General features: G+C 46.3%; 1 protein-coding gene across 1 annotated transcript; it reads right to left on the bottom strand.

Annotated features, from left to right (window-relative positions):
- Nucleotides 1-5,136: 5,136 nt before the first annotated feature.
- Nucleotides 5,137-11,178, bottom strand: LOC146186852 (solute carrier family 22 member 7-like). The gene is made up of 2 exons (XM_084608124.1): nt 9,807-11,178; nt 5,137-5,825 (listed from the first exon to the last, which is right to left on the bottom strand). Exons 1-2 carry the CDS (start codon nt 11,176-11,178, stop codon nt 5,137-5,139), a joined length of 2,061 nt encoding a protein of 686 aa, XP_084464250.1.
- Between the last annotated feature and the right edge of the window lie 1,435 nt (nt 11,179-12,613).

The following is a 12,613-nucleotide window of genomic DNA, read 5'->3' as shown; positions in this document are numbered from 1 at the left end:
AACCAGGCAAGCTCACAAATCAGCAAATATTATCGACATCATCCTCACGTCACACCCAGATAACATCCTGTCAGTTTCACAGCTTCCCATGCTTAGCGATCATGTAACAATTCATGCTACATACCAGTGTCAGATCCCTCGCCCTGAAAAGGTGAAAAAGAAAATACCATGTACGATAGAGCAGATTATCAAAAAATTATTGAAATGCTCACTCAGTTGTGTAGTTGGTTCCTAATTGAATTTAACCGGCGCTCTGTAGACATCAACTGGACACTTTTTAGAAATAAAATGCAGGAACTTATCAAGGCTCATGTGCTCACAATCACTGTAATGGAAAACATAAAATCACTCTGGTTCAACAATACACAAAGCCGTCTACATAAAAGAAAGAAGCGGTTATTTCGGGAGGCTAAAGGGACTTGTAGCGAAGGAGCTTGGAAAAAATACTACGATGTTGACAAAACATTTGATGTCTTGGCAAAAAAAGCAAAACGATCATTTTATTCAGCGACCCTACCTTCGATGCTGAGTAACAATCCAAAAAATTCTGGAAAATCGTAAATCCCATTTACTCCTAACCTCTATCGTTGCTCTACCCAGACGGGATCTCTATTGCTGACCGTGACGCTGCCCGAGTGTTGAATTCTACTTTTTGTTCTGTGTTTACCCGCGAGCCTATTACGACCTTACCAGAGTTTCCTTTTTTTGATCACTCTTTAATGCCTGACTTAACATTCGAGCCCTAAGGAATCACAAAACTTATTGAATCGCTGAGACTTGCTTCATCTGCTGGTGTGGACGGAATTAATGCAAAAATACTAATGTACACAAAGTGCGTTTCAAGCGTAATATTATCTCATATATTTCAGCAGTCCCTTTCATCAGGCATGGTTACGCAAGATTGGAAAGTAGGCAAGGTCATTACAGTCTCCAAAAAAGGCCCTTCACAGTCACCCAGTAACTATCGCCCTATATCATTAGTTAGTGTTTGCACTAAATTAATGGAACATATAATCCACTCGCATGTTGTAAACTTTCTAATCTCTTGTAAGTTTTTCATCCCAACCAACATGGGTTCCGCAAAGGCCGCTCGTGTGAGACACAGTTAGCATTATTCATCAATGACCTTAGTTGTAGCTTAGATAATAACGTCCCCGTTGATGCCCTAGTTTTAGACTTCGAAAAAGCTTTTGACTAAGTTCCCAACAAATGGTTATTTTTAAACGTTTCATCCCTTAATCTCCATCCGCACGTATATGACTGGATTTGTGACTTTTTAACTAATCGCCAGCAGTTTGTGTATGCTAATAATACCGCTTCTTCCAAGCCTCCCGTACTCTCAGGTGTGCCTCAGGGCACAGTCCTCGGTCCACTACTCTTCTTTATATACATTAATGACATCACAACAAATATTTCATCTACCATTCGCCTATTCGCGGACGATTGTGTTATCTAACGCCCTATTAACAACACCAACGATATATGTGCCCTCCAAGCTATACTTTCACGAATTGAATCTTGGTGCAAAACGTGGATAATGTCATTATATGTTAGTAAAACTTCGTAATTTCTTTACATCGACGACATTCATACATAACGCCTGACTATGTACTCCGCGGCTGCGTTCTTTCTTCCACATCAGCATGTAAATACTTAGGTGTTCAAATATCTCATGATCTGTCTTTGTCCGCCCATATTACAACAATTGCTAACGACGCCAATTGTGTCCTATCTTACGACGCACTTTACCATTAGCTCCTTCTTCCGTCAAGTATCTGGCCTACGTAACACTAGTTCGTCCAAAGCTTGAGTATGCATGCACTAAATCCCTCGAATCTGTCCAAAATCGCGCAGTTAGATTCATCTTTTCCGATTACTCTTATCGTTCCAGTGTGACTACTATGAAATCTGAAGCTAACCTGCCTAACCTCGAGACACGACGCAAAGTCAACAGACTTAGCCTCTTTCACAAATTCTATCAGTTGTCACTTGCTGATCTAGAACTAGCTCATCGCACCTCCGTTCGAACGAGTCATCAAAAGCCGTTTATCCGCCTCGCGCACATACCTCTGCACATCTGCATTCCTTCTTTGTCCAGACTGCAGTCGACTGGAATGGCCTGCCTGCCGATGCCACACTCCACACCAGCACCGCGAATTTTAAAAAAGCTGTCGAATATCTTTTTATTTATTCTTTGTAATTAATTGTTTATTTTCTGTGTTGCCATGTATTCCCCTTATGTTATACCCCGTACTGGGGCATTTGAGGTGTACAATAAATAAATAAATAAAATATTCGCCTACCGCTTCCAACTCCTCGCTGCCTATCTTAAACTGCTGTTCAGTTCCCAGGCTCTTCAGTATTACCCTAGTCTTCTCTATATTATTCTTTAGGCCTATCTCTCTGCTTCCCCTGCCTAGATTATTTATAATTAGTTCCAGCCAGTCTTCTGAATTACCCAACAAGGTAATGTCATCAGCGAATCAAAGATTACTGAGATATTCGTCGTCCACCCTGATGTCCAAACGTCTCCGATTTCATGCCTTTGAATGCACTCTCCATGCACGCTGTAAATACCACTGTGGAGAACTTGCCTCCTTGCTAAATACCTTCCTTAATTACAATTTTATCACTTTAATTATGCGGAGCTGTGGTTGCTGTACAGCCACTTAATATATCTTCCAGTATTTTGACATGTGGGTCACCTGCACCCTGATCTCGCAATTCCTGCACGACCGCTGAGTTTTAGACCTAATCAAATGCTTTCTAGTAGTCAATGAATGCTATGTATAGGGGCTCGTTATATTTCGAGCACTTTTCTGTCACCTGGTTTACAGTGTGAATATGGTCGATGATATAGTATCCTTTCATAAATCCTGCTTGATTATTTGGTTCATGAATGTCTAAGGTTGTCCTGATCCTATTTGTGACTACTTTGGTATATACCTTGTACCTAACTGATAGTAAGCTGATTTTTCTGTACTTTTTTAAGTTCTTAGCGTCGCCTATCTTATGAATTAAGATAATTTTAGCGTTCTACCAAGATTCCGGTTTGGTCGATGTGATCAGGCATTGCGCATACTGAGTGGCCAGTTTTTCTAGCACCATATCTCCTCCGTCCTTCAATAAAGCTGTAGTTACCTGACCCTCCCCAGCTGCGTTCCCCCTTTTGATAGCAGCTGAGGGTCTCTTACCCTGGTCCTTTGTTACTGCTGGAACGTCTGATTGCTCTTCATGACAGCCAATTTCATTCTTGTCTTGACTATTATGGCTACTGTAGAGTTTCGTATAGAACTCCTCAGCTATCTTATCTTGTCTATGTTATTAATGACATTGCCTCCCTTGTCCCTCAGTGCATACATCTCATTTTTGCATATGCCTAATTTCTTCTTTACCGCTTCCAGGCTACGACCGGTCTTTAGAGAATCCTCAATTTTCCCTATGTTATACTTTTTTTTATGTCGACCACCTTGCACCTTTTGATTAGCTTGGATATCCCTACCAGTTCTATCCGGTCTTTTGGGCTGGAGGCTTTCATACTTTGGCGTTTATTATTCACATCTTTCATCTCCTTTCACAGTTTGCCGGTATCCTTTCTAATAATTCTACCGCCTATTTCTACCGTGCACTCAGTAATGATAGCCGTAACATTATAGTTCATTGCTTCTAGACTAAGTTTAGTTTCCTCGGTTAGCTCTGAGTACCTATCCTGCAGCGAGAGCCCGAATTCTTTGACCTTTCCAGTTATTTCTAATTCGTTGATGGACTTCTCCATAACTAATCTGTTCAGTCTCCTCTTAAAATCCCGATTAATTCGAGACTTTACCATTCTGTGGTCACTCAACGCACCTTTCCGATTACCTCTACATACTAAGAACACAGTATGAATACAATTTAATTTTTAGTCTCCACGTTAGGCCTTTCCATTTCCACTTCTGGTTTTCCGTTTGCTGAAGGAATTCAGTATTCGTAAGTCTCAAGCTTGCTTTTTGCCTAACTTAGCATTGAAGCCGGTCATCAGTACACTATAATGTGATTTTACAGTTCCCAGTCTGATTCTACATCTTTATAGAACCTGTCAACTGCCTGGTCGTCATGACTACATATAGGTGCGTATGCTTGTACTACCTTCAGCTTACAGCGCTTAAATAGCGCTGAATATGCTCACCCGAGGGCGAATGCATCTCGCGTATTCCTCAAATCCCCCAGTCTTTCGCGCCACTCAGCCAGCAGGAGGACCGTTCGCCTGGATGCAAAGTGGCACGTCATCCCGAATTCGCTTTCAAGGTGAATTTATTAAATTCTGTATAGACCCTCTTGCTCGTAGATCAGTTGACATCTTTGCTACAATTCAGAGTTCATGCAGGGATGGAGTGTCATTTGGCCATTGACTGCGGGGCAGAAGATTGGTTCCTTTCTAACACATACCAAATATAGTCATTGTCCTTTCAATGATGAAACAATAAACCTACTCCTTTGATCTATGTATTAAAAGCAGAATGCTTTGTTGTGTAGTATCATTAGTGCATAAAAGGTGAGCTATGCTCCACTTCATGTGCCTAGTCCAGGGTTTCAGAAAAACTGTGGTTAAAATTGAATGTTGAATCCTGTGCAGCCAGAGAGCATCCAAGTTATCTCAGACCGTCGAACTTTGCGATATCATGCTAGGCCGGTTCGCAATCAGGCATATCAGGCCCACATGATTTACTTTTGAGCAGCGCAGCATTTTCAAGTCAGTAGTTACAATTAGATATTGTCATAGGGCTGAAAATTTGCAGAGCACGCCTTGCATATCACAGAACTCAGTAAACCAAAATGTACAGGTGTTAGAATATGGGTAACCGTCTTTCTCGCAGAGCGTGAAATCTCGACCTACCAATGCAGGTCATTAAATCACCGGTATGTATAAACATTTGTGAGTACATTATAGAAAACAACGATATGAAATTAAAAAAGCCGAAATGAGATCATTCACATAATCAAATAAATAAGCAGTAAAAGCTGAAATGAAATCACGTGAGATGCCAGGGTATGTTCTTGAAACGTCAATATGATATCCCCCCAAACCGTCACCTTTCCTGCCATCATCGCTCCTTTTTTTTGGTTCCCAGCTGCACCTATTGGTCCAATGCAGCATCAATCTCGGTGTGTGGTTTCGCCACTCTTGTATCGTTTCCGCTTGCCGCCTCCACGTGCGATCCTCAAGGGAGACTTCAGTTGCCACTTCGCTGCAAACTCTCGCATGGTGTTTGCTGGCTGTACCTCCGTCGTCTCCGGCAGCCCCAGCGCCATCAGTCCGAAGATGAGCAAAAGTGCCGCCGCTACGGTGTAGAGAACACCCTTCAGGTATGGCGCCCGGACCTCGTTGAGGAACGGGGCCACGCAGGCGCCCACTCGCCCGCAGGCGTAGCAGAAGGACAGCCCCGCTCCACGCACCACCGTCGGGTAGAGCTCAGCCGGCATGATAAAGAGGGTTAGGACGCAGAGGTCGAAAATCAGCACCCAGATCACGACGGCAACTCCCAGGATGTGACCGGAAGCGCGAAACGTGTGCCCCATGGCCAGTGATCCGGTAACGACGGCCATTGCAAACAAGCTGTTTGCAAGCGTCCTGCGTCGACCGGCAAACGTGATGATGAATACGTTCACGGGTACAGAGGGTAGTTTCAATATGGCAATTGCAATGCTTGCCACGCTGTTGGAGCTCATGACTTGGCCTGTTACGAGCTTGAAGTACACGGCGCAGAGGACGAACCAGCAAGCGAAGAAGACCAAGGACTGCTGGCGCAGAGTTTGGTTCCGCAGCAGTATGGGCACGTACATATCTGCGAAGTGCGAAAGCGTCAGAGACGTTTAGAGACGTTAGAGACGTTTAGATGGAGCATGTTCTCTTGATACGTGAATCGTAACGACTGTGGCGATGATTTTGCCTCTGCCGCCAACGTCGAGCATTTTTGTCAAAGCTTTGCCTGAATATACCTCAAGAGAACGCTGTGTTTAACATACATATTGTTACGGTGCGCAATATCTAGATGACGACGACGCACTGGTGTGGTGTTGTGAAGAAGACGACGCTCAGTCTAAGCTGGGTTCGTGCTGGTGGTGCATGACTCTGAGAGTTAATTATCTGGCGTTTACCGCTGTGTAAATTTCCCTTAACATTTGGTGGAGGTGCAACCAATTATAGACCAGCTGCGCAACAACCCCGATTCTTCCGCCAGCATGTTTGTGCTCCACAACGAGACATTATACAGACGCAATATGCGTCCAGATGGCGCGGACCTTTTACTGGTTGTTCCGGCTCATCTGCGCTCTACTGTCCTCACCAAACGTCACGACACCCCTACAGCTGGACACTTGGAAGTATTACGCACGTACCACCGTGTGCGACGACGATTTTTCTGGCCTGGTCTCTACCGCTCTGTCCGTCGCTACGCCGCCGCTTGTGAGCTATGTCAGCGCCGTAAGACACCCATGCTTAAACCTAGTGGGCCCCTGCAACCACTCTGAGTGCTGACTTGACCGTTTTCTCGTGTGGGCCTCGATCTTCTTGGGCCTTTTCGACGTCGACTTCTGGAAACAAATGGATTGCTGTGGCGACTGATTATACTACCCGATATGCTGTAACCAGGGCCATCCCCACCAGCTGCGCCTCCGACGTTGCTGACTTTCTTTTGCATGACCTAATCTTGATTCATGGCGCTCCGCGTCCACTGCTCACAGATCGTGGAAGCTGTTTCCTTTCTAAAGTGGTTGATGACCTCCGATGATGCGCTACTCGTTACCAAATCACCACGGCCTACCATCCGCAAACGATCGGTATTACTGAGCGCCTTAATCGCGCACTGACCGACATGCTATCTATGTATGTGTCCGATCACCATCGTGACTGGGACATCTCACTTTCGCCTATAACTGCTCACGCCAGGACACCGCCGGACAATCTCCCTTTTATCTACTTTTCGGCCGCGACCCTTTACTCCCCTTCGACACCTTGCTGCCTCTTGACAACTCTTCCTGTAGTTACGCTTCGGACGCCATCGGCCGCGCTGATGCCGCCCGCCACATGGCTCGAGACCGGCTTGGCGCGTCTCAGTGTTCACAAAAGCGTCGTTATGACCTACAGCACCGAGACGTCCACTACCCTCCTGGTTCCCTCGTGCATCTTTGGCTTCCGGCTCGCCGTGTGGAGATGTGGGAGAAACTTCTGCCTCGTTACGTGGCTCCTTACTGCCTCCAGCGACAAGTCACCGATGTGACCTATGAGATCGCCCCTTTACAGCCCAAGTATCCTTCCAAAACGCTTCATCTAAAAATCGTGCACGTCGCCCATCCTAAACCATGCCGTCCAAGTTCTCCTGTATAGGCAGCATCGAGACGGTGCTTCTCTCGCTCGGGGAATACTGTTACGGTGCGCAATATCTAGATGACGACGACGCACAGGTGTGGTGGTGTGAAGAAGACGACGCTCAGGCTAAGCTGGGTTCGTGCTGGTGGTGTGTGCTTCTGAGAGTTATCTGGCGTTTACCGCTGTGTAAGTTTCCCTTAACAATATATGCTATAGTGAGGCAGACCAAAAGTAAAACAAAAATAAAGTGCCTCTGTCCATGCCACTATGTGAACATTTGAAAGAAGATGACGGGATTTTAGAAGCGGAAGTTTTGGAATGTGTTTAAAAGAGAGAACAGAAGAGAACCACCCACTAAGTGACCTGAATGTCCTATAGTGTGAAGTGATTGACATCTGACTCTAAAAACCGCCTAAAAACCGGTGCCGTTAGCCCCTTGGGTTGTACAAAATACGAATACTTATTCAGAAAAATAGATGAGTGCTACTGGTTGATAATATTCCTTGCCTACACCTCGTCGTACAAGTGGATTTCACCACTCTGTGCCTTATGCGCTGATTCAAGACGATCGGAATGGCGCTCTGCGTACATATATTCCACCGTGGCCGTCAACCGACGACTAGCAGTCCCATATCCAGGATAGGAAAGCTATTAGTATACAGCTGCTTCACGTGGGAAACGTTAGCTGACTACAGCCGGCAACTTGTGCTTTACAGATGGCGGCGTACTGCTCCGAAGCAAGCTCGATCCTTGTGCTGTGTTCGCGTGGCAATTCCCTGGCAATTCAAACAGTCAATTCATGAAACACACGTTTAACACTCAGAGGATAAAGGATCAAGTATGTTACCAGTTTCTGATATAATTATTTAATGAAGGTTGTTCAACGCTGCGGAATTATTGCAGAAATAATTTTTATGGTTCTGCAGCCCTGATTGTATGAGAGGGCCTTAGGTACCGCAATGCTACAATAAACAATTAGGAGGGATTATAGCTCTTACCACGTGCTCTTATTTCTTCACGCATGACGCACGACTCACGTGGTTTAGAGCTCATATACCCATGTCCACAAATGCAAGCACGCGGCGTGAAAAAAGCGTTCAGGAGGCCAATAGTCGGCCTTTCCAACCGCAAGGCTGAGCGAGAGGGTAAAGCAATTGGCAGAGCGAAATCTTTACATTGCATATTCCCTATAATGTGACGAATTGTCCTGAATTTTGCAACCGAAGATATATTTGAATTAGAACTTTGGAGAAGTGCCCTTCTACTGCGACAACACTATTTCTAGTTGTAGCCGGAGGAACAGTCCCTGCGTTTTTACACAGACGACATGCATGGCTGAAATGGCAAGCGCCGCTATGGCTTTGGCTTTTCTATGAGTGGGAGAGGTCACAATCAGGCCTTCCAGAATCCTGCTTATAGGCCTTGCCTACGGATAGGATAAAGAGAGGAACTGCATCTTTGTCGCAGCTTAAAACCTGCACATAATAAACAATCGTCCTTTATAACTGTTTCCATAACAGATGATAGTTGAATGGTAAAATATTTGAGCACTTTTCATTAATTCACAAGCTTGGCGGCCAACAAGAAGTTTAAATCATTACTACGCAAGTATTTATGTCCTATTTTTTGCTGCCATTTGACATTTTGCCGATTGTTTGATTGGATTTCAGCAGTAATCTTCCGTACGCTGTTTACAACGCGATGAAGGTGCATTCGCTATGTATTGTCTGCGTCCAAGATAGTCAACTATTAGAATTTCAACACAATACCAGTATTGACATAATAAATCAGCCAACGTGGGAAGGCTGGGAGGCGGCCCTGTCCAGCTCTTTCGTCGAGCCCTCGTCGAAAGAGCACGGGTAGCGGTTTTTACCAATGGTGTCTCAGACTAGGAACCGACCAGCCTTCCCTTAATCTAAGCCAATGTCAAAAATTGTTTTCATCATCATCATTTTTTTCTCAACAGTCGTTAAGTTATTATAAATGTCCCCTGTAAAGAAGCCATGATCTCTACAGCTGGTAATCGAGTTTAAATTTCTGTGCTTTTCTTTAAAGCGCCTAGTTGCAAAATAAACAATTTTTGAAAGATAAAAAGTGAATAATGTAACTTCCCCGGCACAATTGTAGTTGATTAGTAAAGGGGCACGACAACTGGGGCGGAGGACGTCAGTTGGAGCCTAGACACGGCGCCTGCAGTTCGATGGAGGCGAAATACAAGGCGTTGGTGTTGTGTATAATCTCAGAAGACCGCACTGAATTACAGATTGACGAAGTGCACAGCCCTCAGATGAATCACTTATAGGATGTTGAGCTCCCATAACCTAAATACGTAACTCTAGAATTTGTGTTATTTGGCCCCCTAGTTTTTCTTCCTTGGGTTTCTGTTAGTGGCGCAAAATATGTGAAACTAATATGTCTGCTATAACGGGCTACCGCGTTTATAAGTAAAAAGGAGTACCTTGAGACTGCGAGGCGATGTCAGAGCTGCAAGTGTCCTGTTGATGCCGTCTCTGTTCAAACATGAGCTCAGACAGACGCTGTTTAAAGGTGTCCACGTCGGCGTCGTTGACGCGTGCTGCCCACGACAGCACTTTCTCAGCCCGCTTCAGATCCCCGATTCCAAGGAGCCAGCACGGCGACTCTTCCATCAAGTACACGGCAAGAATCAGGGTGCAGGTTGGCACCATATATGTGATCTGGACGACCTTCCAGTCGAACACCAGCCTGTAAACTAGCGTGCTGTACAGATTTGCCGTGAGGCTGCCCACGGATACGGCGAGGCTGCAGAACAGGGCTCGATGCTTCGTATCAGTCACTTCGAACAGCACCACGACAGAAGAGACGAGGACACTGACGGCCCCAGCAGACAGGAAGGCCCGAAGAACGGCGAAAGTGAGCACGGTTCTGGCGAAGACCAGGGATATTCCCGCAAATGCTATCCAGAAAAGCCCAAGAAAGAGCAAGGGGCGCCTTCCAATCTTGTCAGCCGCGATTCCTGCCAAGGGAGCGGTAACTACTCCTCCGAACATGTAAGCAGCTATTAATGCAGCCAACATCCAACGTCGGCCGCACACTAGGCTCCATTCCTTGACGATCGAGTTGATTTCGTTGCCAGAAGCGGGATCGACCCCAAAGTTCCAACCTGCGTCGCATGCAATGGTACTGCGGTTTTCAAAGCTGTGGCCTCGTTCGGAAGGAACTGGCGGCTCGTATCGAAAGCACTGGCTAGGCGTTATGCCATCGGCGTCGATCGGCAGGCTGGTATTCCTCCATACCTCTGCGGCAATGTGGGCGTATTCTGCTGGGGCCTTGCACCAGTGGTCGACGGGGTGTGCCAGGATATTGATCGCCCCTGCGTGCAGCACGGTTGTGAAGAAGGCCAGTGTGGTGCAGAGAAGAGCGAGCCTCTGGAACCAGCCATGGCCGAAAATGAGGATATGGTCCAGTGGCGAAGACAACACGACTGGGGCGGGTGCCGTAGCGGGAGCGGAAGATTTGGTGCCGCCCTCTTGCGGAGCCTCAGGAGAGAGGACGGTCGAGATGGTTGCTGTGACCGGAGCGGAAAACACTGTGCTGACCTGGCGGGGGATTTCGGGGGACAGCTCAGTAAAGGCGGTTGTTGTAACTGGAGCGGAAGACTTGGCATCGGCCTCCTGCAGTGCTTCGGTGGAAGGAACGGCCAAGCTTACTCCTATGACAGGGGCGGAGGACATGGTAGTGGTCTCCCGAGGAGCTTCGATGCGAGGCACTGCGGTCGGCTGTTGGGAACGTCGGTGGCTGGAGCGCTGACATTTCTTCGTCTTGCGAGATCCTCTGACGCTGGAGTCCATGTCAAGCTGGAATGAGGGCTATCTATCAACTTGCCGTCTTGATCGGTGACAGGCAGCAGTACGTATTTGTGGCGGCGCCTTTTTTGTGGAAAGCCTCGCTCGTGTGCGTGCGCACTTCTCTTCTTTGTCTGCAAGGTGCATGGACAATCAAGAAAACAATTATTTGCCTACGGACAATAATTATGTTAAATGCCACTTCTTACACGCTTAATGATATTGATATTGCAAAGTTCTGAAAAGAGCAACAGCCGTTATTTATGTCTTGAAGATCGATATCGGTCCAAAAAAGGAGTATTCGCCTCTCCTTCTGTGTGGCCAATTTTTCCTTATGCGCGTGTCAGCGCAAAAACAAAAAACAAAAACCTTGAGAATATGCCAGCGGCTGACCGCTGCTGATATGCAGTGGGCCAAATAATATACCCTCTACAAATGCGTGAAGCAGCCCGACAACGGTGGGTCCACGAACCGCCAAGCAACACAAGGTGTATCGAAATGATGCGCGCGATACGACCACGATTATATAAGGCCCCAGTTAGGCACTGCCGTGCGGCTTAGTCATTGCAGGAGTAGCGTGAAAAGCTTCAGAAACTCATCATCTGAACAAATGTATCTACAGTGAAACCCAAAACTTTTTACTGATCGCAATGCATTGCACCTGGAAAGGTATCTTTAAATAAATAAAAAGTGTAAACTGAGTTTAGAATCCATGCTCTGCCTTCAGCATTCGATGGCATTCCGTGTTGTCGGCGACGGTTCGCAAGGAACCTTGCGCAAATGGGATACTTTATTTTGGCTTACGCACTCCAGCATTATTATTCAAAGTATTATTCATAACACTCTATAAGTGCACTTTAAACTCAATTCCCCACAAGGCCGGCACCAATGCGGCCTTGTGTGGAAGTGAGTTTAAAGTGCACTTACAGAGTGTTACGAGGCGGTGTCTGGTGAAAACAGAAAGCAGACCTTGACTGTAGGCGCTGATAAGTGATGAATGCTGGCGTGCCTAGCGCAAAGTCGCCTGCCTACGCAAATGCCCGCTTCCTCTTCTTTATCCGGAACACAACTCGGGACCACCGAACGATTGTCCCGACCGGTGAACGAAAAAGCCGAAGTTGATCAGATTTATGGCGTGGCGATGATTGTGGATTTTGGGTGAACATCCCCATTCGTGGGTGTGTGACAAGTATCAAGGCAGAAGAAGAGAAGGAAGGTAACGACGTGACACCATGATGACCGATGAAGCCTGGCCCTGGAAGCTTTTCTTGAACAGGCCGACAGGATTTGGCGACTGAGCCTCCGGCATGTATCAAACGGCACAGGATGTGCCATAATACAACATTTTGGGCGAGTTGGTTACATACATTCATTATTACAGCGCAAGGACGGCACAGAACAAGAGGAGGACACAACAGCGCTGACTGTCAAATAAATTTTA

This window comes from Amblyomma maculatum, chromosome 6 (assembly GCF_055883805.1).
Source record: "Amblyomma maculatum isolate TAMU_Amacu chromosome 6, ASM5588380v1, whole genome shotgun sequence".
NCBI lineage: Eukaryota > Metazoa > Arthropoda > Arachnida > Ixodida > Ixodidae > Amblyomma > Amblyomma maculatum.
The sequence above is the reverse complement of the archived record's forward strand: the minus strand, read 5'-3'. Positions and strand labels throughout refer to the sequence as shown.

What these genes read in the sequence shown, in the direction of transcription:
- LOC146186852 (XM_084608124.1), bottom strand. Translation starts at nt 11,178, where the DNA reads ATGGACTCCAGCGTCAGAGGATCTCGCAAGACGAAGAAATGTCAGCGC. An exon ending in CATCGCCTCGCAGTCTCAAG is followed by an intron (nt 5,826 to 9,806) that starts GTACTCCTTTTT and finishes CGCACTTCGCAG; the next exon opens with ATATGTACGTGCCCATACTG.